Source organism: Manihot esculenta, chromosome 7, assembly GCF_001659605.2.
Source record: "Manihot esculenta cultivar AM560-2 chromosome 7, M.esculenta_v8, whole genome shotgun sequence".
Classification (NCBI taxonomy): Eukaryota; Viridiplantae; Streptophyta; class Magnoliopsida; order Malpighiales; family Euphorbiaceae; genus Manihot; species Manihot esculenta.
In genome coordinates, this window is record NC_035167.2 from 33,627,600 (window position 1) to 33,652,019 (window position 24,420).

General features: G+C 34.9%; 2 protein-coding genes and 1 pseudogene across 2 annotated transcripts; all 3 read right to left on the reverse strand.

Annotated features, from left to right (window-relative positions):
* Positions 1–3,698: 3,698 nt before the first annotated feature.
* On the reverse strand, positions 3,699–5,084 carry LOC110618627 (abscisic acid receptor PYL4). The gene has a single exon (XM_021761801.2). The coding sequence runs from the start codon at positions 4,819–4,821 to the stop codon at positions 4,159–4,161; it is 663 nt and encodes a 220-aa protein (XP_021617493.1). The 5' UTR covers positions 4,822–5,084; the 3' UTR covers positions 3,699–4,158.
* Positions 5,085–7,553: 2,469 nt separating this feature from the next.
* On the reverse strand, positions 7,554–13,645 carry LOC110619086 (annotated as a pseudogene).
* Positions 13,646–16,258: 2,613 nt separating this feature from the next.
* LOC110619761 (dehydration-responsive element-binding protein 2C) lies at positions 16,259–19,015 on the reverse strand. Its single transcript, XM_021763306.2, has 2 exons — positions 18,830–19,015; positions 16,259–18,046 (listed from the first exon to the last, which is right to left on the reverse strand). The coding sequence occupies exon 2, from the start codon at positions 17,916–17,918 to the stop codon at positions 16,752–16,754; it is 1,167 nt and encodes a 388-aa protein (XP_021618998.1). The 5' UTR covers positions 17,919–18,046; positions 18,830–19,015; the 3' UTR covers positions 16,259–16,751.
* Between the last annotated feature and the right edge of the window lie 5,405 nt (positions 19,016–24,420).

Sequence of the window (24,420 nt, forward strand, 5' to 3'; positions counted from 1 at the left end):
TACAGAGTCTATCGGCCTCAGCAAAGGCCGAGCATGCCAAGCACGATTCGATATATTCTGAAGATAAATACAAACATTGATCGACCTTTCTGTTGGAAAAATATGACAGAATAATAAAATCTGAGTCGTGTTGAACACTGTTCTTAAGGATTTATTTTGTAATCCTCTAGGATTAAACATATCATTCTGAAATTTAATTTCTAGGATCAAAACAATAAAAATTTATTTCTAATTTATAATCTAGCAACAAAAAATAGAGAAGGAAAGAAATAAAGTAGAAAATATAGTTGACTTTTTTTGTGAAGATACAAGCTATTTATAGTGAAAAAAATAGCTGTTATAAAAATTTTAAGATAATATAATAAAATCATAACGGTCAGATTAAATATTAGATTTAAATATCAAATATGCAACAATAAAAAAATGTCACAAATAAAATTTTCAAAGATCACAAAATATTTTGAAATCTAAATTCATTTTACAACGATCCCTCACATTTCAAAAGATTTTCGTCGCTGGATTTAAAAATTTAGTGTATGTGTTTCGAATTTTGTGTCTTTTAGACTATGAATCAGATTTAGATTAATGAGACTGAACATACAGAGTAATTGGTGAAACTTTTGCTTCTATGAATCAAAACTCTTTTTTGTATATTAATATCCCATCAATCTTATAACACTCCACAGATCTCGTTGTCAACGTTGTTTTGCATTAATAGGTCATGCGCACGCCTGATAGTTCATAAGTGCTCTAGAAATTATATCACGGTCTCATAGAAGCGGTTCCACTCTACACTTATATAAGTGATATCATCAAATATATATTGCAATTTATACACCATGATGTTGGTCCCACTAATCAAGTCATCTATATCAGAAAGCGAGTATGCCAATCCGTAAAAGATGAAGGCGTCAAATTAACATTAATGTTGGCGAGGTGAGTCTTATGGCCAAGTCTCAGGATGTGCGACAGGTTGTGAGTCCCTTATTGCAAAATTTCCCTAAAGTGTTTCATGATTCGGAGGTGGAAGTCCGTCAAGCCACATGCCTATTTTGTAAAAATTCTTTAAATTATTTTTCTGCTAACCGGATGTTAAGCCATGCAAAATGAACGTGCATTAGCTCTCTTCTTTAGGGTAAAAAACGATGGTCACCAGATTTATGGATTTAATTGGACAGTAGCCCTTTGGCTAGATGATAAAAAATTATTCAAATCATTAGTAGCAACGAGGGCACACACACGAAACAAATAAACACTTAAAAATAGATATGCGAAACATGTATTTTCATTATAAAAGGCCAACCAAATCGTGCCGTGTGTCCCGTAGCAATAAAACAAACCGTCACCTTCGAATTTGAAGAATCGAAGACCAGCAGGGGAACCTCTAATGCTACATAAGACTCGCTCAAAGTAAGTTATGAGCTATCACCATATAACAGGTCCACGTGGTAAGGGATCAAATAAATGGGTAACATAATCCCATCTGAGGAAAGAAAGACCCAAACACCCTAACACCCGATTCATCATGAAAACTCATCATTTCTTGAATAGGCGAGTTTCGACACAAAGTTACCGTTACCCAGCATATCCTCATTACGTCTGTAACTGCGAGATCATCTACCTATCAGCTGACGATATCTCTTATCAGGCAATCGGCCACATCATCGCTAAATTATTAGAAAATACTATATTTATCTCAATCTGCTTACAATATAAAAGGAGAAGAATCATAGAGGCAAATATATGATATTTTCACACGTTACTCAAACTCTAAACAATTCATTATATTCGTTCTATTCTCCAGTATTATGAATTAAGTGTCGGAGTGGCTGCCGTTGATATGCACCACACCTCACGTTCTCTTCTTTACGAATCTAGTAAATCACAACACAGTTCTGTTTTTCGATCGCATTACTCAATAATAATCTTAAATTGATACTCATGATTATTCCCTAATGATGTAAACTTAAAAACTTTTAGGGAAGATGAAACATTAATTAAACAACTTTTATATATAGGTTTATAAAATCATGGGGACATATTAAAAAAAATGAGTTCTTCGAGTATTTAATTAAATGGAATGTTGATGGTTCTTATTTAGGAAAGCCAGGCCCAATTGCCATTGGAGGGGTTCTTCGAGACACAAGCGGTTGCTTCAAATGTTTATTTTCTTGTCTTGGGGGGATAAAAGACTCCAGTGAAGCAGAGTTGATGGATACACAAAGGCTTGGAATTATCAACATCACTTTCAAAACTGGGATGTCTCAATACAAAAATCATCATTGAATCAGACTCAAGGAATGCTGTATCATGGGTAAATGAAATAGATTCTGCTCCATGGAAATTTTCTGCAATCATAAATTCAATAGTAAACCTTTCTGCTTTTCTCCGAGTTGTGTCCTTTAAATGCACCCTTCGAGAAGCAATTCCATAATTGACACTCTAGTAAAGCAAGGGGTCTTTTATATGGCTGTGTGGGTTTTGTTCATATTTTCTGATATCAAATTTTTTTATTTAGCATGATTTATCTTGAGTGTGTATAAAGAGTCTGATAATCGGATTTAGTTTGAATTTATTAAGCTACGTTTTTTCTGACTTATTAATAAATTTTTTATTTATAAAAAAAAAATGAGAGGCTTTGATTTGTTGGTGATGTGAACAAGCAGGTGAAATTAAAAAAACCCACCATTGCAACTTGCAAACCCACTTGCTACATTCACGAAAGAATATAAAAGGCAGCAAAATTAACCAACTTGCCTTAGTTTCTAACACAACTTGTATTATTAAAGTCAAGTTGCTCCATCACCTTTTGATTCCTCCATAAAATTAAATTAAATTAATTTAAAATAATTCACTAGTTATTTTTTTTATTTTTTTAATTCTGTGTTCAAAATGTCAGTCCAAAATCTGCTAACGCAGAAGACTTCCCACTTTGCTGTAAAGTTTTGAAATATTCTGATTTATTTCTTTTTTTTTAATTAAAATATATCCACAATACGTTACATATCTTTCCAAGAAAAATCTTCTTGTATTTAAATATCAATGCCGACTCCCACGAGACAGCTAGCCATTGTATAAGATAACAGAATTTTCAAATTATCCACTCAAACGGTCGCAACAATTGAAAAAAAAGTGCCCAACTCGTATTATCTTAATTACCAAGAATTTGTAGGATTTACATGCATTTTTGTCATAATTATTTACCACTAATTATCTTTTTGCATACCTATTTGTCTTCAATAATGGTATTCTGGTTAATACTATTACTATATATATTCTTAAATAAATTAAAAAAATTTTAAAGTATACATTTATCATATTTTTAATTTATAAAAACAACAAAAATGACAAAATAATTTTTTTGAACTATTGTTTGAGATATCTAAAATTGTTTTTTTTTTTTTTTCTTTTTTCAGTTTTTCCTTTAGGATGAAACTCAAAATTGCAAATATCAGTATATGCAAAGAAAATCATGAACCAAACACATTTTAAAATTTCTATTATATATATTTTGGTAATGGGTAGAGTCTAATTTAAAGATTTCCCCAGATTAAGTTATATTAAATTATGCAAAGAAAAATGCAGATCAGATAGGTGGATAAAACTTAGAAAACACAGAATCATCTACTGGTAAAAATTGCAGATGATTTGTATATAATATTGAAATCCCCAGACAAATAAATAATAAACACACAATGTCTCCTTAATTAACTCTCTTTAACATAGTTCTCATAAAGAAATACATAACATGTACAATAATGGCAAGGGAGATCAGATACAGAAACAAGGAAAAATAAAAAAAAAAAAAAAGAAATAAGAATTTGGACACCAATATATGTACACAGACTTAAAACTCGACAGCTTTCTCCCTTGATGAACAACAACAACAGCAAGAGAAAAAGAACTTTAAAAGGAAAAAGAAAAAGGACATGAAATGAAAAACTATGATTGTATGCTAATGTGGAAGCTATCTCGAAGGAAAACAAAGTTGGCAGAGAGCATATCAAAATACTATAAACACCTTCAAGAGCCAATATATATGTGGATCTACGAATTTTCGATTCTGGCATTGGCTATCTATGATTGATCTGATGATCAAATCCAAACCTGAATCGAAAACAAAAAATTTATGAAAGAACCCATTTCAAAACAATCAATTCAAGATGATGATGGCGATGGAGATGATATCTTTATCTGGGTGTTCTTGGCCATGTTCTCAGACATCTGAGCCAGAGATTCCAAGTTGCACCGTACAATTGTATCGGCGAAGCTACATGTATCTTCCTTTGTATTCCCTGCCGGTATATCAACCACATATGATTCAATAACAACCGTACCGTTTTCACCCGGAGAAGCGTGGAGCGTGGTCACTGATCGGTAATTATTTAGCCGGTGGTTGCCGCCAATCACGCTAAAGCTCAAGACATGACGTTCATCATCAAGAATCTCAAGTCTCTCAGTACTTGACTCAGCAGGAAGTCCAGACACCACATGAACCTGCCTGAGTGTGCCTATATCTCCATCACCGTTGATGAGATGACAGCTCTTGACAAAGTGTTTATAAGCTTGAGGGTTATCGAAACGGCGAACAATAGACCAGACGGTGGAGACAGGTGCATTTATAATCTTGACGACAGCGGAGCAGCACTGGTTAGGTCCAACGCTACGAGTATGGTAGCAAGAAACATAATCAGGAACAGAAGAAGAATCCCAAATGAGAGGAACCCGCCATATGACGGTGGGTGGAGAGTGCTTGTGGCAAGGGAGAGCGGTGGTTGTGGCGGTGGTTCTTTGGAGTTGCAGGGAAGCTGCAGCAGGCATATTTGTGAGATGTTATTGGTGTCTTTTTGGTTGGTTTCTTAAGGATTGGTTTAGGGTTAAGAATCATATGCAAGACATGGGAAGATATATATGTATATGGAGAGAAAGAGAAGGAAAAGAAAAGAAAAGAAAAGAAAGTTTCAATTTTCCTTTATGGCAACTTGGATTAGTTTGATGTTTTCTTGGAGATGTAAGAGATGAGAGAGAGAGAGAGAGAGATTTTTGGGGTGGTGATCAAATCATGCATCAGACACCCTAGTAGCTAGCAAGTGGATGATCAAGTTGCAAGTTGTTTGGACTTAGTTAAAGTAGATTATGCCATTGTTGAATTGAAAACTACAAGAATGCCACTTAATTTTGTTTTTGTCATTTTCATTTCAAAGGGTTTGCCAACTTCTCAATCACATGCATGATATGTATGTGTATGTGTTTGTGTATGAAAAATAAGGAATCAACTTCTCTTTTCAACAATGCCTATTTTACAATCTTTTTGCTTTTTTTTTTTTTATAAAATGGATAGTGGCAAAATTATTCACTTGCATACTCAATTTCCTTTTCTTCCTGAATTGGGTTTTCTTTTTTTTTTTTTTTCTTAATTTATATATTTACTAATTTAAATAAATAAATAATTATATACGGCCGTTTATTTTAGGCTTATTTTTATATTAGTCAGAGAGGATGATATATTGATTTCTAGTGTGGTGGTACAATTTACCCTTTATTTTTTTTATAAATGTTACATATATGATTTATATTTAATACAATATATCAAAGAAATATATTATATGAATATCACAAAATCTAGAAATAAAATAAAATAATAAATTAAACCCAGGAGAGAAATTGTGTACACTCTATGTTAGATCTTGAAATCTTAATGCTTTCTTCAAGAAATTCTCTGCTATAAGTATATATTGTACAAAATGCTTTACAGTGAATTAATAAAAAGAAAGATATTAGAAAGCATAATTACATTAATTTTAATGCTCCAACGCATGAACCATGCCTTTTTATTTTTATTTTTTTGATGGGTTTTTTTCTTTATTTTTGTTTGAATGGAATCAATGTACTTAAAGTTTACACTTTTTCTTGAAATTAATCTTTATAAATAGCAACCCATTTGAAAATTAATTAACATTCTTTGCCTTTGGCCACTGTTAATTAACTATAATGATGATCTTTCTAATGGTCAAATCTCCTCTCTCATTAACAAAAGCTCAAATATTATAGGTTAATTTGCACAATCAGTCTGAAAAAATTATGTGTATAATTTCTTCTTTATGAGTCTGTGGGCTAGAAAAAGCAGTATTCTTTTCTTCTTTTTTTTTAATGGGTCTCGGAGTATTGCAATTATTAAAAAAATCATATTATTCTATATGTTTTGATCTTGCTTAGTAAGTAAAATTTCTAAGAATTTATTAGGATAATCAATGGAGTTATGAAAATTTGATTGCCGACATTGAGAATTCAGTCCCTAAATTATCAAAAAGTATCAATGTGAGCTCATGAGATATAAATAATTTATATGTAATGATACTAATTATATATAAAGGATTAATTTTTGGATTAATAAAATAATATATTATATAATTTTTTTTAAAAAAAATAAAAGCACGTAAATAAAAAAAATTTGATTGCTGTTCCTTTGTACTATGTAAAACAAAGAAGGGGGAAAGGTGCTATTTGTACAGTGAGAATCTTCTTTAAAGTGATTAAGATAAAATATTTAGGTGTCGGGAGGAAAAATAGACTTTTTCTTTTTTTTCTTTTTTTTTTTTAATAAAATAGACAGTTTCTCATGTGAACCACTAAAAATAGTTTTCTTGGAAATTTTTAAAAAACCAAAAACAATGTTGAATGCATGGAATATTACTGTTGATGTTATTTAAAAAAAAATCAATTTTTACATGTTATAATAGTTGTTGTCGCTAATAATGCTGAAGTTGTGCATAATATAGTTGAGAGAATTAATTTTAAATTAAACTTAATATATTTTATAAAGTTTATATTGTCAATTAATTTTTTTTTATCTAAAATTTAGAGATTGTATTTAATTAGGCATGAAATTGATAATTTTATTTTTTTTTTAAAAAAAGGTAAAATGGTGAAAGCTAGTTCAGTAGTCTCAAAAATCAAGTGGTTTCTATATCATTATATGTCAAATTTTAATGAAACTTCTAGAAAATTAGAGCTAGTGGATCATGCATGGCCTAGTCACTTGCTTTCATTTTCCTTAAAACCTTGCAATTTTTGTCCTGGCCGTGGAAGGGTATTACAGTAATTTTTCATACAACAAGTTGCTGCTTTTTAAAAATTTCCAGATCAGCTTTAATTCTCTCTCTATACTTCCCCAAGTTGGAGGCAAAGGCATTAATATTTGAGGGTTTATTTCTTTGCTAAAATAACTAATATAAAAAAATATGTACAAGTTTTCTTTAAAAAAAATATATTTTCTATTGTAATTTTGCAAAAATAAAATTTTTAAACCCGAAATAACTTATTTTAAATATTTTTTATTAATTAATTTTCTAATATCCACAATTATTTTATCGAAAATATATTTTAAAAAAACTAGTTGGGGCATTGTTTACTCCTACAGCTTTTGGAATTACCCCATTTCTGTTTTAACCTATACTCTTTTTTTTACCCCTTGTCCTTTTCCCCCATTTTCTGTAATCCCACCAACTTCCCTTAACTTTAACTATTTTTAATAAAATAAAATAAAAAAAAAAAAAAAGGAAAAGGAGATAACCTTTTGCCATGAAGAAGAAGACCTACAAAAGGTGAGATCCCAACTGCCTCTTCCCTACAATTTGGTGTTAGCTTTATAGCTTCCAATCAGACAATACTTTGATCATAAAGCATTATCACTAACTTGACAAGCACTACTAATTTTCTCATGAGCTTCATCATCCATTTGCTTCTCCTTTTCTTCCTTATATATAAATAGAACCATAGCTTCTTTGATAAGCTTGCTTTTTTTTTTTTCAAATTTCCGTAGAGTTGGGTAATCTTGATGGTACCTGTCTCTGCTAATTAAGTCAAAACTATGAATACGCGCACGCACTTTCAATCATAATATTAGAAAAAAAGATAAAAAATTTAACGTAATTCGACCATAAGATTTGTGTCCACAAGTAAGGCAGAAATAAAGTTCTGCTATGATGAAAGAGTGATACAATATTTCAAAACTCTTAAAATACTACTCCAGTATATTTTTTGAAATCTCACATAATACAAGAAAGGCAGAGATACAAGTATTTATAACACTCCATGTTGTTTCTATTTTCGGATCGCAGCATCAACTTTTCAAGTCGAGTCACAATTCATTCTATAAGAAAATATACCAAAAAATCAAGTCACATAATCAACATCAAGTTTATTTCAAATGGAGAATTCTAATTTCAAGGAATCAAACATCCAAGGTAACCTGGAAATTTTCAATGAAACAAGAAAGAGCCATTTCTGTTGTGTAATTCTGTACCTAATATGAATTTCAATGAATGTAAAAGAAGAAAAAAAAATTCTCCCATAACTATCAGCTAGTGCAAATTCATCTGCAATTAGTATTTCAGCATCAAAGACAATTTCCACAAAGCAACTAGAGATTTAAATATTAGGTGTTTTGCCTCTGCAGGCCAAAACTCCAGCTAAATTAACCTTCTCCACACAAGGAACAATTGAAAAGAAATGGAAAAAAAAAAAAAAAATTCAACTACTACTTTGTAAGTTTATATACTAATGCCATATGAAAATTTTCAAATCTCAAATAGAAAATGCCAAGAATGTTATACAACGTATGTAGCAGCAAAAACATTCATCACACGTAACGCATAAAATTAATAATTCAAATTTTGAAAAAGCAAAACATAAAATATATCAATTATAAATAATCAACTATTTTATTAAATAAGATACAATCAAGATAAGGAATAGTGGCCAAGTTGACTTAATATAGTAAAGATGGATTTGATCTTAGTAGCTGGTCAAGGAAATGAATCTAGTAGCAGACATGTGTATATATAAAACATATTTGCCAACTTGGCATGGATGGTTAGTTCATGCAGAAGCTTCTGTGCAAGAAATTTAAAAATAAAAAAGCTTTCAATCAATATAATAAACTTGAGCTTTTCCCCACAAGTAGCTTATTAATATATCAAGCTAATGCTACAATGGTTGAGGTCACCTTTGAAAGTCTCAATAAGTTTTTACAATTTGATGGTGACATTCCTGTTTTCAAACTCTAGCCCATAGTTTTGAGTATCTAACAACATTGGTAATCTCTCTATCTCATAAGGATGAAAAGTTCATATGGACCTGGTGGTAAATTTCTTTTTGACTATTGAGAAAAGAAAATATCAAAAAGTTATGCAATGAAATGGTTAACTCCTATTGATGCATAAACTTTGCCTTCCTACAACAATGGTTATAAGTAAACTAAGGTAACAGCCATTATTTAGAGGAAGTTTAGCCTGGCGTTAACATTGCCACTGTTATTTAAAGCACTTTTAAAATTGCAGCAATAAAGGATAGATTGAGCATATAAAAGCAGCATTGTAGAATATAAGGGTCAGATCCCAAGTCCCAACCATGCAACGGTTAGGACCTGAAGCAATTTGGAATTGTTATCACATAAAAGCAGGGTAGATTATCCTAATCTAGTAATCTCTTCCCTCTCTCCTCTTTGAGTCATAAAGCAAGGATAGATTTTCCCCCAACCCATAAATCTCCATTTCTGGTGATTCAAACTTGAGACCTCCAATGGTGAAATTCAAAGTTGTGACTATTGTGTCTCTTAAGGGGCTAAATATGATTCTCTTAATTTTAGTATCAAGAAGAAAAGAAAGTCCATTTAGTAATTTATATGGAATGGAAGAGAAAAGACTTCATGCTTGTCCAAAACATGAAGACAAGATGAATTCCATAACGAGATCCTAGCATTTCTTTCTACCTCGACGCATAACTTTTCTATCTCAACTCCAGTCAAAGTAAAATGAAGATCACCAATTTCGAACTCAGGATTAGTCCTTGCCTATCCCACAACCCTAGTCAAAATTGGATTTAAACATGAAATCCATAAGTCAGAAAGTTTAACCAGTGGCACATTCGCACAAGGACAACCATCCTAGTATTTTAGAAACCTGCAATTGATTTCTTATTCCACTAACATATTGATGGCACTAACCAGTATATTATCAAGGGTAAATAATTAAATAATTCATAAGCACTTACCACTAAACCACTATAACCTAAAGGAAAATGCTGTGGTGGTCACTTAGGTGAAATATGAGGAAAAGGTAACTATAAGCAATACAAGAATGGTGGTGGTCCTGGCCAGTGGGGGGGGGTGATTTGGAATGGGAAAAACAGAAACAACGAGAGCCATTCAAAATGGGGAGAGAAGGACAGAGATGATTGAAGGAATTCAAATTTTTTATCCATTGCCTAAACTCAATTGTCTTTTAAGTAAATTAGAAACCACAAGCAAATGTTCCTTTAGTTATATTGCTTCCTATATTTCAAAACCACATGCCTTGCATACTCTAGTTGCATTCCATCAGCAACTGATGATCAGATTTTTTCTCATCGGAGAAGTATTACCAAAAGTATGGCAATTTTTGTCATCATTTTGTAAGCTGAATGATTTATGTTCAGATTTCACAATGACTTATCTATAGCAATTAGCTTGAAGATAGTGATAATAATAATGATGATGATAATAATAATAATAATAATAATAATAATTCCCAAGGCATCATAACCTTGTTGATAAACCAGTTACTTCCAAGTTCTATGTTCATCTGTCCAGTTAAAAATCAACACTAGATACGCCGATGATGAAAGAAAAAGAAATCCTCAAAGATCCTACATCTCGCAGGAAGTTCGACATTGACTGATCCAATATTTTGAGCCTTTTAACATAAGAACTATAGTTTCCCCAAAAAAATTTATATAAATAATTTGCAAGATGCCTGAGAACGAATTGGAAAAACCAACTATTTTACATTTCAAGCTAAAATATCATTTGCTATACCGTACCCAATAAATGAGCAACTCTATGGTAAATGCATGGTTGACAAAGATACTTCGAAAATGTTTGAAAAGTTTATTGCTGCTTAAAATTCACAAATTATGATGAATTGTAACTAAAGAGCATTGGAAAAGAAAAATGATAAACAAAGAAGTTTATTAAAAAATGAGAAACAAATAAGTTTATTCACCTGGATTTATGATGTTTATTATGAGAACAGAAGAGAGCTTACCCCAAAAGTTATGGCCTGATTCAGCATATACTTACACTGTTTAGCTACATTGCTGACAATTATTTAAATCTTCCGATATCCACCAAACCATTTTGTATGTCCTGCATGATAAAACAGAAGTGAAAATTAAAAATAAAACTAGGAAAATGAAAAAAATAAAAGAGAATTTGCAAATAAAATAGCAGTCCTCTTTACTTGTTACAGTGAAGCTAGCCTCTTTTCATCCTATTGAAGCCTTCTCATTCTTCATTATCATATGGGATGACTTAATTCTGTCTTGCTCTATCATCTGTGCAAGACATAATCTTCGATCTTTTCCACTTGCTAGCGAATGGTCCTCCAAAAATGCCTCCTTCAATATCATACTAGACGCTCACTCTTTCCAAGTTGTTCTACTGTACTTGTCCTCTTCAAGAGTACCAATTGCCAAGAGTGACATAGATAGATCACCTTTTGTTGGCCTGGCACTTAAGGACCTCACAATAACCTGCTTTGTCTTGGAAGGATTCCACTCTGAGTCCAATAGAATTACCCATGAAGCTGCGGTCAAGCTAATGCCTTCAATACATGCTATAATTGAAGCAAGAAGCATCCTTGAAGGACCACCAGGTTCCTCAAACTTATCCATCGCACTTCCTCGTTCAAACAGCTCCAAGTCCCCTGTCAGGACCATAATCTCTCTACCCTTCTCAAACAATTCAACAAATAATTTATGAGTGCAATGTTATGTCAAAATATCATAATCTTCTCCTGCTTGACTATCCAATACACAAGATCAAGACAAATATAATTTTGGACTCCTTTTTTGAAGTCAAACCTCTGCTTCTCAGTCTGTACCATTTCCGCTCAAGTGAAGAATTTGTTAACACAATTAGAAGTTTTGACCTGCCAAGGATGTATTACGCAATTGTTATCAATAGCTCTAACTCCAGTGAATATCCATGATATGTAGCCACAATACTGTGTAGTTTCACCAAAATCCCATGTTGTATATTTGTGAATTCATCAACATAGTATCTGTAAACCTGGAAGTCCATCAGAAGCTCCACCTTCATACACATCAAAAACCCTCTTGTGATGTTAGCATATTTAAAACCTGCATTCATTCTTCATTTACATTTGAATCAATTTTCCTTGCAATGTTATCCAAGAAGAACTTTCTTGCTCCGCGTCTTACAACTATCATGCTTTCTCCACTCCCTTCTTTTATCTCTTGAACTTTGGGTCTAACTCCTTCAAACTTCTCTTATTCATAAGTCTTGCCAGGCAAAGGGTTTGAAATATTTAAGAGAAATTATTGTGAAGCAAAGTACCTGAAAGCAACATCCTGAGATCACTTTGGACTTTCATCAAAACCTTCCTTAACCTTGACTTGGTACTCTTGTGGTTGTGCCTTCATCTGGTACTACGAGTCCAAGACTTTCATGCAATTAATTTAGCCACCTGTTTTCTGTGAGGGAAGTTTGAATCTTCGCACATTAGTGTAAGAAATTAGGTATAACCCATGATAAGAACACTTGGTTGTGCATGCCGCCTTTGAATTTTCTCCAAGCAATCAAAAAAATGCAAAAAATCTTGACTGGGTTTTGGACCTCCTCAAAATGTCACTAAGTTCTGCCTGAAGACTATACGTTTTGCAACCATGGATTAGATGAATTGGGATAGGAACTTTCCACTTAATAATTCCTTGTAACAATTATAGAGTGCTGTCTTCAGAGCAAGGACCAAAAGCTGTTTTCCAGGAAACAGCTTCCAGTAACTAGTTAGAAATGCAATAATCAGAAAATGCAAGTGCAACTTCATATCAGGTATCAAGGCCAATACATTATCATTTTCTGCTGATAAAGACAGGTCTGCATTGGAAACATAGATGCTAAATAGATTTAAGCCTCCTTCTTCACCTTGATTCTGCTCTGAATCTGCTTTATCGAATGATTTATTTTCTGCAGTCAAGCCTACACTTTCAGCCTAGAGGGAAAAAGGGATGGTAATCAGATAGATGTCTGAAGCTTAGATATGGCACAATTTAAAGGTTGAAGTTGAATGCAGGAAATATGTAGTCCATCTTGAAAAAGGTCTCCATTATTGGCCTTGTTCAAAGACCAACCAAACTGAGTAGCCCAACTCCAAAGAAATTGTGTATACAGTTAAACAATATATAGTGCTTGATTTCTTATTAGATTAAAATCATAGCAAATAAGCGTTGTCACTCCTCTGCATAGTTAGTAAATGTGGCAGAACAAGAAATACAAATGAAATCATGGGATCTATTCAAGGGGCCAAGAGGGAACAATAGTATAACTACTTCCTGGCAATATTCAGTTGATTTTTGCACGGTCACGGTGGGAGCTCAAACCTGAGAATCCTCATACTAAGCTGAATTAGGGATAAAGAAGATAAGCACCATAAATAGGATATACCTACATAAATATATGCAAAAATGTAGAGTTAGAATGAGTGAGGGACAAGAATCAGGGAATAAGAGAGAGGCAACACATGAACATGTAACTGAGATATAAAATAACCAAAATACTCATAAAATTTCACAAATTATACCTCATTCTCTTAAAGAAGATAAGCTGATTCCAAACATAGTTCCATTTCTCCACAGCATTTCAGTTCCTGAGTTTTCTTGCTAATCCTCTGTTGCGAATTTGTGGTCTCACTTCAAAGAAAAATCACAACAAAAGCCAAATAAACAAGAAAAAGTAGGGAGGAGGTTGTGCTTACGGTGTGTATTAAACAGATGATTGGATTCATGCAAGCGCTTCTCTTCATTGTTGAATAGCTAGAAGGCTGAGCAAAAATGGATATATGCAGCCACTTGCCACTCACTGTTCTGATCTATTAGAGATATTTCAATTTCGAGTCATGGTAATCCAAACAGAGTTTTCCCAGAAAAATATATCCTGCTAATGGTGGAACAAGAACAACAAAAGGAGGTGCCTTTTTCTCTTTATCATTTCCAGCAATGAATGGTCCCAGAAATATGCTAACAATGACACCTTCCACATTATCTATATTCCAAAGCATAACTATATACATAAACAATGAAGCTAAAGATTATGGAATCTTGAACTTGTGATTTTCTTTTTCCACCAACCAGAAAATGAAGGGAAAATGAAAAAGGAGAAAAAAAGGAAAATTTAAATTTTAGATTACTAATATCCATGTGATCCTCCTGCATAGATCCTAAGGCCAGGATTAGTAGTTAACCTTCAAAAAACCTCCTCTCTTTCTTTTTGAAACTTATTCAATAGCAACTGTAGTCATCCCAATAAGTAAAGAAATTATTGGTAAAGAGTAAGAGTCCTAATTACTCATAGTCATCCAATCATGAATGGCTGTTAAGGCAATAGATTTCACAGGCAAAACAATTCACTATTGGATTATTATCTTTAAAAAAGGGGGGAAATGTGACTTCAAAAGGCAAAAAAAATATATATATAAATAAATAAATCTAGGCAAAAAAATATATATATATATATATAAATAAATAAATCTTGCCTTCCATTCCCACGACAGAAGCCTACATTGATCAAACCATCAGCACAATAAAAATATATCAAAACTGAAAAACTCAAACAAATCAAACCCATAGATGACATCAGTTAAGAAAGGAAAACAGGAAATTGTGTTATAAAGCCCAGTGTAATGCATGGCATAAAAGGAAAAAACGGGGAAAACGAAAACACAGTACCAAGCAAATTTACCTGAAAACAATTTGTGGATATCTAATAGAAGCAAAATTCAGGTGATTCTGATAAAAGAGAGCCAAATTCCGGTTAGATCACCGTGGAGAGAGGCACACTGATGAAAGAAAATGTTGCGGACCTTGAGAAAGGAGCTCTCTCGAAAAGTGAGTATGTAAGAGAGCACAACCAGAATTCTTTAAAGTGGTCGGAAAATCTCGGGGCTCCTGCAGTTTCTTGAGTTACTGTAAATTCATGGGCACTGTTAGGTTGTTCGGTCAGTCTGCTCAAGTCGCCTCACAGTTAAAGGCAATAATTGTAAACAGATAAGGATGAAAAGGGTAGTTTAGAAATGAGGTTTTATGAGTTAATGGCTGTGATTATGTTTCTGGGTTCTTGCTACCACAAAAGTGCAGAATTTGATGACATCTCAGCAGATTAAGCAGGTTTTCAAGGCTCTTAGCATGCAAGCTTCTATGCCTTTCTGCATATATAAAAAGCGAAGTCTCTATCACTTCTTTTTCTTTTTTTGAAGATTTTGTCACTGTTTTTTACTCTGTTTTGAGCCAATAAAAGGAAGAATGTTTTCATAGCTATGCCGAAAATGGAGGATTGGGCTTTCAGAGGTTGGTGCAAGTGTGCAACTGGCAGTGTAAGCCCATGCATTTGGTCATGCAACTGTTGAAGAAATGCGACTGGTCGTATCCTCCTAAACCTTGTTCTTAAGGAAAAAATCTCATTATTCGAATATAGATGGAATTATTTTCATATTTTATGTGCAAAACTTATTTTATTTGGCATTAAAATTATAAATTTACACTTTGAAATGGTAAGTCGTTTCGATAATACGATAATTCTAGATTACAAAAAGGAAATGAATATGATATGTCTAGTTAAAAGTCTTGTTTGGAATTAAGATTTTGATAAAAATATTTTTTTTCAAATATAATTTTAAATACTTAAATGAATTGAAAGTTTATATTAAAATATATGAAACTTAATTTTCAATTAATATTACTATACTATTGACATATATTTTGTGAAATATTTCTCTCAATAATTAATATTTTCAATGCAATGCTAAAGAATCTCTTCATATCCTTATAATCCAATTAAAGAAATTAATTAGATATAATATGGAATAACAAAGGTACAATTTTATAGTATCTCCAGATAAGAGTAAATGAAAATTTAAAAATATGCTAATGTGAAGCAATGGAGAATAATGTCCCAAAAACTTTCTCAACTCAAAACAATTTTATAGATTACAAAAGACAGAAAAAAAAAAAAAAAGAGAAATTTTTTCTTTCTTTTTAGTGGTTTTGACAACCATTGAAAAAAGTTTAACGGCTTATTACATAAAAAATTCAGGCCTCTTGATTGCAGAATTCATGGCAGAAGCACTTTGACAGGTCTGCAATATGCAAAATTACATAAGATTCAACTAGAACAATTATGTAAAATCACTTCATAGATCTCGTATCAAGAAAATTAAAGAATAAAAAATAAAAGAATTACAGGTACACGCTCAACTGGTTCAGTACATTATTACAAATGCGTCTATGTTCATACATAGAATACCCAGAAGAGAAAATAGATCCGAATTGAACAAAAACTTCTATCCCGAGTACTCTTGTCTAACAAACAAGATTCCCAAAATCTCACAAAAGCTTCCCAAAAGTATAACAATGACTAGCCCTCCGACTATAGAAGTATGTTTGCAAAAAACAAGAAATTTCATGGCCAATTACTCTGATCTAAAAACCTCTAGAGAATCGGCTCATTCTGTTGGTTAGCTCTAAAAGAACAAATTCAGTAAACTAGAAAACACATATACATATAGCAGGAACCTACACCCTAACCCTCCTCCCTCCATCTGAACAAGAACAGAACAAGTATTCTTATTGAACTCGTTCATTTCAACAAGATAAACAGTATCATTTTCAGTCTGCGCGATGTCGTCTTCCTTGTTCCCCTAAAAACCTGAGTTCGACAATTCCAAACTGAAGCATCCTTGATCGTCCAATGGAACATTCTCGTCTTCCTGCCTGCCAGGTTTCAAGAAATCAAAGTTGTAATCACCCACTGAAGGCACCTGCTCTACACGCTCACGACCCCCAATGAACCTATCATCTGGGCTTTGCAACTGGAATGATAAATCAAGAGGAGGTTCCTGCTGTACATGACCATCATCAGCGAATAGTTCACCACCATCAAAGTCCAGACCGAGTGGGTTGCTGTCTATGGCACCTAGCAGCTCATCAACGCTAAACATTTCGTCGATGGTGAAATTTTTCCAGTAATCCTGCCCCTCACATCCATTATCCCAGCCGTAATCCTTCACATCTAAAGGCTCGTCCTTGTGATGTTGGAGATCACAACTTTCTTTCTGTTTTTGCACACAGGTATTGTATTGTTGAAGCACAGTTTTATCTGGGACTTCATTCTCAGGAATCCCACCGCAGTCGCTCCCAGAAACATCTTCCAGCTCTTTTTTCACTTCTTGTTTCAGCGTACTACATGGTGAGGCAGGTTCAGTAACTGGTTTTATTTTTGATTCACCTTTATCATCCCCAAATTTTACAATGTGCTCCTTGCTGTCTTCATCTGCACAAACTTCAGAATGATTTGATGTAGTAGTAGAGTCTGACCCTGCAGGAGTTGCTACAGAAGAATAGCTCGCAGCCGAGTGAGAATCCTTCGATGAGATTGTTGAATTTGATGATTCAGGAAAATTCACCCGGGCAAGTGCACCATGCATGGCCCGTGCAGCCTCATCATATGCAAGAGCAGCTTCATATGCAGTTGGAAAAGTGCCAAGCCAAAGCCTTGGTCCTCTGTTTGGTTCCCTAATCTCTGCAACCCACTTACCCCATGTCCTTTGTCTAACGCCTCTATAATTACACCGTGAGTTCTCTGGTCCTCCTTTCCCCTTCATACATCCCTTCCTTGAGCCTTTAGCAGGAGCTTTGCGGACTGGTTTACCATCTCCATTAGGAGTACAAGTATCAAGATACTTGTTGTACTCTTTCCACTTCTGAAGGGTCTCTGCAACAGAGTTAGTGCCTTCCCGTCTTTTCCTCTTCCTTACAGAATCCAATGGCCTAAAAGTTGCATTAGAAGCTTGATCAAATGTACCCATCCTGGCCAACTTTATACTGCAACTCGATCACAATCACCACCACAACCTTCTTTCAATCAAAAGACAGAACTCGGCAGATAATTACACACACCCAATAAAAACCGAGTATGATATGAGACTTTCAGAATCTGCAAAAACGAGAAAGCAGCAGTAAGCACCAAAAGCCAGCCAACAGTCACCAGAAAGATACAGAAGTCGAATTGAGAACCTCAATTACGAGATCACCAGAAAGTACTACATCCATGGTTAATACCTGTAGAAGCTTACCAAGCGCTCTTTTTTTATTTTTTTTCCTTTTTCTTTTTTGGTGTGTAGGTGTGTGGGTATATATATAGCCTCCTTATCACTTTCCCTTCTTGATTAGGAGTGTTTTTTTTTTAAATTACTTGGGTAGCAAGGAGCAAAACTGAAAATAATACAAAATCGTGAAATCTCCGATAAGTATATAAAACGACAACATCGTGGACTATCTCTCATACCAAAACCAAAACTTTTCTTCGCCACCAAGTAACTTAACTCTATATTCCAAAACAAGACCCCCCCCCCCCCCCCCCCCCCAAAAAAAAAGAAAAAAAAGGAAGGGGAGAACTCCGTAGCCAAATAGAAGAAGGAAACTAAAAAGTCCCAAAATTGAATATAGTGAATAATAATAATAACCACCCAGAATTCGTTTTCGGATTCCCAAAAGCTCGATCTGCTGTTAGCTTCAAATTAACCCTAATTCGAAAAGGGGAAAAGCTCCCCAAAAAACTAAAATCCAGAACGATTATTTCACAAAATCCCACCACCTCACAAGGAATCACCAATTAATCAAAATCCATACCCCGGATTCAACAAAAACTCCCTAAATAAAAAAAAAACAAGAATTAAAAATAAAATAAGAAACAGAAAAAAGAAAAAAAGAAACCAACCTGTCAAGATCCTCTGAAATTGCGAGCTCTACGTTCGCTTCACTTGTGTATGAGTTAGATTCTCGACCCTATCTTTTTTGGCGAGAAAAAGTGTTTTCCGTATGGTAGTACAGTTGAGGAGATCGCTTAAACAGAGCAATAGTAGTAGAGGTAGCTTCAAGAATCCAGAAATCTTTTCGAAAGAAAGGAAATAGAGATATTTATAGCCTTCTCTATGTCTAGATATTTCTGATATTTTTATATTAATGATAGTGATGACGTGGTGTTTCTTTGTCCTAGAATAAGTAAAACTAAAACATGTGCCCGAACCTTCGAGGTTCAACGGCCACGAGAATTAGCGAACTACTGTTCCTTTTTCTTCCTGCCAAGGCAAATTTCCACTTTACTCCTACTGGAAAAAGTCTTTTTTGCCCCAAAACAAAATACAATATAGTAATGTTTTGTGCTTATCATCTACGTCTTTATTTTTTTTTTTTTTTTCTGTTTTTTGAATCATCATCTACGTCTTATTGAATAAATATATTAAGTACAATTTAAAGTTAAATTGTCTTATTTTATTTTATGAATATATTCTTAAAATAAATAAATTAAACAAATTGTAAGTGAATTATTCCCCGAGAGTATTGATTTAGTCCTCAACATTTTAATTTTAGGATTTAAAGCTCTCTTCATTTTACTAAATAAATATATGTAAAAATTATTTTTAAAAAATATTTTTAAGAGAAATTTTATTTTATATTATTTGATAATAATTTTTAAAAATTATATATAGAAAATTAAATAATAGATAAAATCTTCAAAATAAAGAAATAACTTCCTTTTCAAAAAAATCATTTATTATAAAGGTGATTTAATGTTCTATTTTCATTAATTAATTTATCTGTGTTTACATACTAAAAAATATAAAAACATTGTTTCTATTTTTCATAAAATGAATGGAAATTTAATTTAAAATAAAAGCCATTCAATCTATTAATATAAGACATATAATTGTTTAAAAAAAAAGGAACTTTAGACTTAATGAAAATAAGAGGAAAAAAAATAAAGTCCGTTCACTTACAAAGAAAGCTGAAACAGTTGTGTGGAGAAATTTTTCTACAAAAATTGGAAAAACAAAGTTTTATATTTACTCGTGTTAATTTTTCAACCGTAAAATCGGTTGTCCACCATTTAACTATGATTTGAAAAATAACTTTTAAGATATTTATGAATGATGTTGCTGAAGAAATGATAATGTGGTCAGATTGGAGCTGTGGTGTGAGTAGATAATTCTGTAAGATAAAGAATGCGAGGTGGTGGATGTTCACAGCAGCCACTCTAATACTCAAATCAATAAATTAGAGTATAGAGCTAATGAAGAACTTTATGATATTTGTGCCAGAGAATTGTATATCTTTGCATTTGTAATCGTTTTTCATTTATACTGTAAAAAGGTGGAATAAATATATTATTTTCTAATAATCCGACGATGATGTAGTCGGCTCGTTAGTAAGGAATGTTTATCGGTTAATTAGTTGGAAATCTCGTGATCGCAGACGTAAAGGGGATCTGTTGGATTATAGCCGTTAACGGTAACTTTCTTATAAAGTCTCGCCCTGAAGTTGAGAAGGCGTGTTTGTCCAACCTGAGACCAACCTGAATCTCTCAAGTCTTCTTTTTATATGGGTGGGACCGCGTATAAGTTTATCAGATCCTTGCCACGTGGTCCTGTCTTATGGTGACAGTTCACTACCTATTTTTAGGCGATTGTTATATAACATCAGAGGTCCCCCGCTGGTATTCGATTCTTTATATTCGAAAGTAACAGTTGTCTTCATGATGTGAGGCAAGTGACTTATTTAGATTGACCTTCCATACTTGTATTGCTTTGCCTTCCTTAGTGATTTGGTCGCGAATTATGTCATGATCCTAGAATGTAAAACATACTAACCTTGCAGCCTTAGTTAAGTCCATCGAACCAAGTCAGTCTCTATTCGCGCTGAGCGCCCGATGTCCTTACTTTGTTCTTACTTACTCTGTCAACCAGTCAGGTTTAAGATCTTGTCTGGCAAAAATTGAGTGATACAGTAAAGTCTTGACAAGTTTCTTGGCTCTCTCTAGCACCAACAAGTCTTAGGGATCATCCAAGCATTTTTCATCCCTGTCGAGCTTTGATCCCCAACCAGCTTTGTCTGGTTTCCATGTATTTTTTTAGCCTTGACGAGTTTCTAAGCATTTTTCAACCCTTGCGAGCTCCTCGGCCTGAGCATGAAATGCCTTGGAAATATTTTGTAGAGCGGGGCTAACACTCGGTCGATCGACCTAGCATGTTTCCACCTTAAGACCGGACATGAAATGCCTTAGAAACATTTTATGGAGCGACGCTAACATGCGGTCGGTTGCCCTGGTATTTTTCCGCCTTGAGGCCTAGCATTAAATGCTTTAGAAACATTTTGTGAAGGGGGCTAACACTTGGTCGGTCAGCCTAGCCTATTCTCGCCTTGAGACCGAGCATGAAATGCTTTAGAAACATCTTGTGAAGCGGGACTAATACCTGGTTGATTGTCCTGGCATATTCTCGCCTTGAGACCGAGCATAAAATGCCTTAGAAACTTCTTGTGAAATAGGACTAACACCCGATTGATCAGCCTAGTGTATTCTTGCCTTGAGGCCAAGCATGAAATGCCTTAGAAACTTCTTATGAAACGGGGCTAACACTCGATTGGTCAGCCTGGTGGAACTTGCCTTATGGCCTAGCATGAGTTGCCTTGATTATTAGGTCCAATGCCCGGTCTTTTAGCCTAGCAGATTTTCGCTTTGTGGCCTAGCATGAGTTGTTTTGATTAGTGGGTCTAACGTTCGGTCTTCTAGCCTGGCGAAACCAGTCTTATGGCCTTGTTTAGTGGGACCAATACATAGATAGCATATAGTGATTTTCTTTATGGGTTTTGTTTATTTGTTTTCGCGATCCAATGCTCGAATTATGGTCTGGTGACTGCCTTATGGTCTGGCATGAGTTGCCTTAATTATTGGGTCCAATGCCTGGTCTTCTGGCCTAGTGGATTCTCACCTTGTGGCCTAGTATGAGTTGTCTTGATTAGTGGGTCCGATACTCGGTCTTCTGGCCTAGCGGAACCTGCTTTGTGACCTTGTTTAGTGGGACTAACACCTGGATGTCCTGGCGATTTGCCTTTATGGCCTTTGTTTGTTTCCATGGTCCAATGACTAGATTATGCCCTAGCTGAAGTTGCCTTATGGCCTGACATAAGATGTCTTGCTATGCGGGATTGACTGTAATAGCCCGGAAACCGATACCCCTCAGTAACGGCCCAAACTGCTTGGCGCTAGGATCTAGATTGGCTTAAGGCCGCCGGGACCCGTAGCAAGCCTAAACTGAACTCTATGTACCTGATTAATCCCAGACATGATCCAACTAGAACACTAGCTTTTAAAACCTTTTCTGTAAAACCACCAGGCTTAACCTTAAAACCACAGCCGTCAAGGCCTACACCAATGATCTACTAAGCTGAAAATATAGAACCCACTCTCTTAGGGTCAGCATATTACAGGCTAGCCTTACTTTCCATTATGGGTCAAGGGGTTTTATACCCTTTCTTCCCTGATCACTGGAGTTTTATAAACACATCATATGTTAAGCCTAGCTTGACACATTTCTCATCAAGAAACGTAAAACAGGACACATGCATACACAAGGGATTCACCATACACTGGGCAAAGCACAACTCTAGACATTATCTCATTATACTCTATCTCTTTATCACCTGCTCTTTCCATGCATAACCTGTATATACATCATGCTAACACATCATGTCCATACATCATGTCCATTACTATACTATACAAACAAACATAACATATCATATCATCCTTAATCTTTACATCGGCTTACAGAAACATATACATCAAGCTTCTCTTATACATATACATGCCACATGCCACTCTATCACAACCTAGCTATGCTATTACAGCCAAACACGGCAACCCATGCTTCAACTCTGCTCTCCCATAGCTCACTTTGCTGAACTCTGGCCCTGCAAAACTGGGGTTAAGGGAATGGAGTGAGCTACTAGAGCCCAGTGAGTAGAAACCATAAAACAGTTCATTCATTACATGCTTTCGTGGAATGTGTCACAACACAAACATCTCATATCTCGGATTAGACATGATCCCAGAACTCCCTCTGTCGGTGCCCGGCCCCTACGGACTCCCAGGTCACTACATGTACTAGAGGCCGACCCCTAACTGCGGAGCTCCCAAAGGTCTTATCTAGACATAACAGGTTGCGGGCTACAGAGATCGCCTTGGTCCATCCCATCAACACTAATAATGCAATGCAACATATTCATGATTTCTAATGCAATACAACCTAGTATCATATGGCATCCATGATGCGTGTCTCATGCTCATACTGTCACTATCTTTAACCATTAGCTTTAAAACATGCATAGTTAGTTCTACTCACCTGAAGCCAAGCTGTGGCTAACTCTGGGCCAACTCTCACACTGGAGCTACACACCTCGCCTCAGGTCCGATCCTACATAGGTGGACTCACATGAGGTGCCAAACAACTCTAACATAACTCTAAAACATCTCCCCAAAAACCCCCTAAAACACCATAGACATGCATGGAAAAATATACAAAGGAAGGCAAAACAGGGCACCTTCGGCGACACTTTCGGCGGCCGAAAGTCCTCTCCAGAGACGAAAGTCAGGCATGTTCAGCGGCAGGTTCGGCGGCCGAAACTCCACTCCAGAGCCGAAAGTCCAAACCTTCGGGGGCGAGTTTAGGCGGCCTATCCCACCTCCTCAAGGGTTCGGCGGTCGAAACTCCTTTCGGCGGCCGAACCTGAGTTCCTCCAGAACCCAGATCCATGCACCAACAAGCCTCCCTAAACCTTCCTAACCCTCTTAACATGCATATAACCTCTTAAAACCATGCACAAACCCTTAAACACACATATAGGAGCTTCAAACAACCTTAAACTCCAACACACAACAACACATAACCACATATAACAAACAAAGGCATAAAGGGTACATAAACCCCTTCATGCACAACTCATGCAAACCATGCAAACCTACCCTTTATCCCTCCATAAAACTTGCGTAAAACACCATAAAACATAAGGATCAACACTTACCTCTTCAAGAACTAGAGTTGGTGTGATCCTAACTTCAAAACATGGAGAAACCAAGCTTCAAGAGCTTCAAACTCCAAAACCTTGCTCAAAGCTCACAACTCTTCAAAACAAGGAGAAAACTCATTAAAAACCATGTAAGAACTTGCAAAAACCATGAAATCATCTCAAGGAGGACATGAGCTCACCTTGGGTGAGAAGAGGAAGAAAACTTACCTCTTGAACCGACCTAAGGGGCTTTTATAGGTGGCTTGGTCAACCATCTTCGGCAGCCAAACTTGCACCCGCAACTCAGCCAACTTCGGCGGCCGAACCTAGCTTTCGGGGGCACAAACTCTACCACCTTCGGCGGCCGAACCTCTGTTTTTCCCTCCTTGACCTTTTCTCTTCACAACTCATTTCCTTTCCTTTCAAAACCATAAAACACTAAAAACCATGTTAGAAAACCTTTAG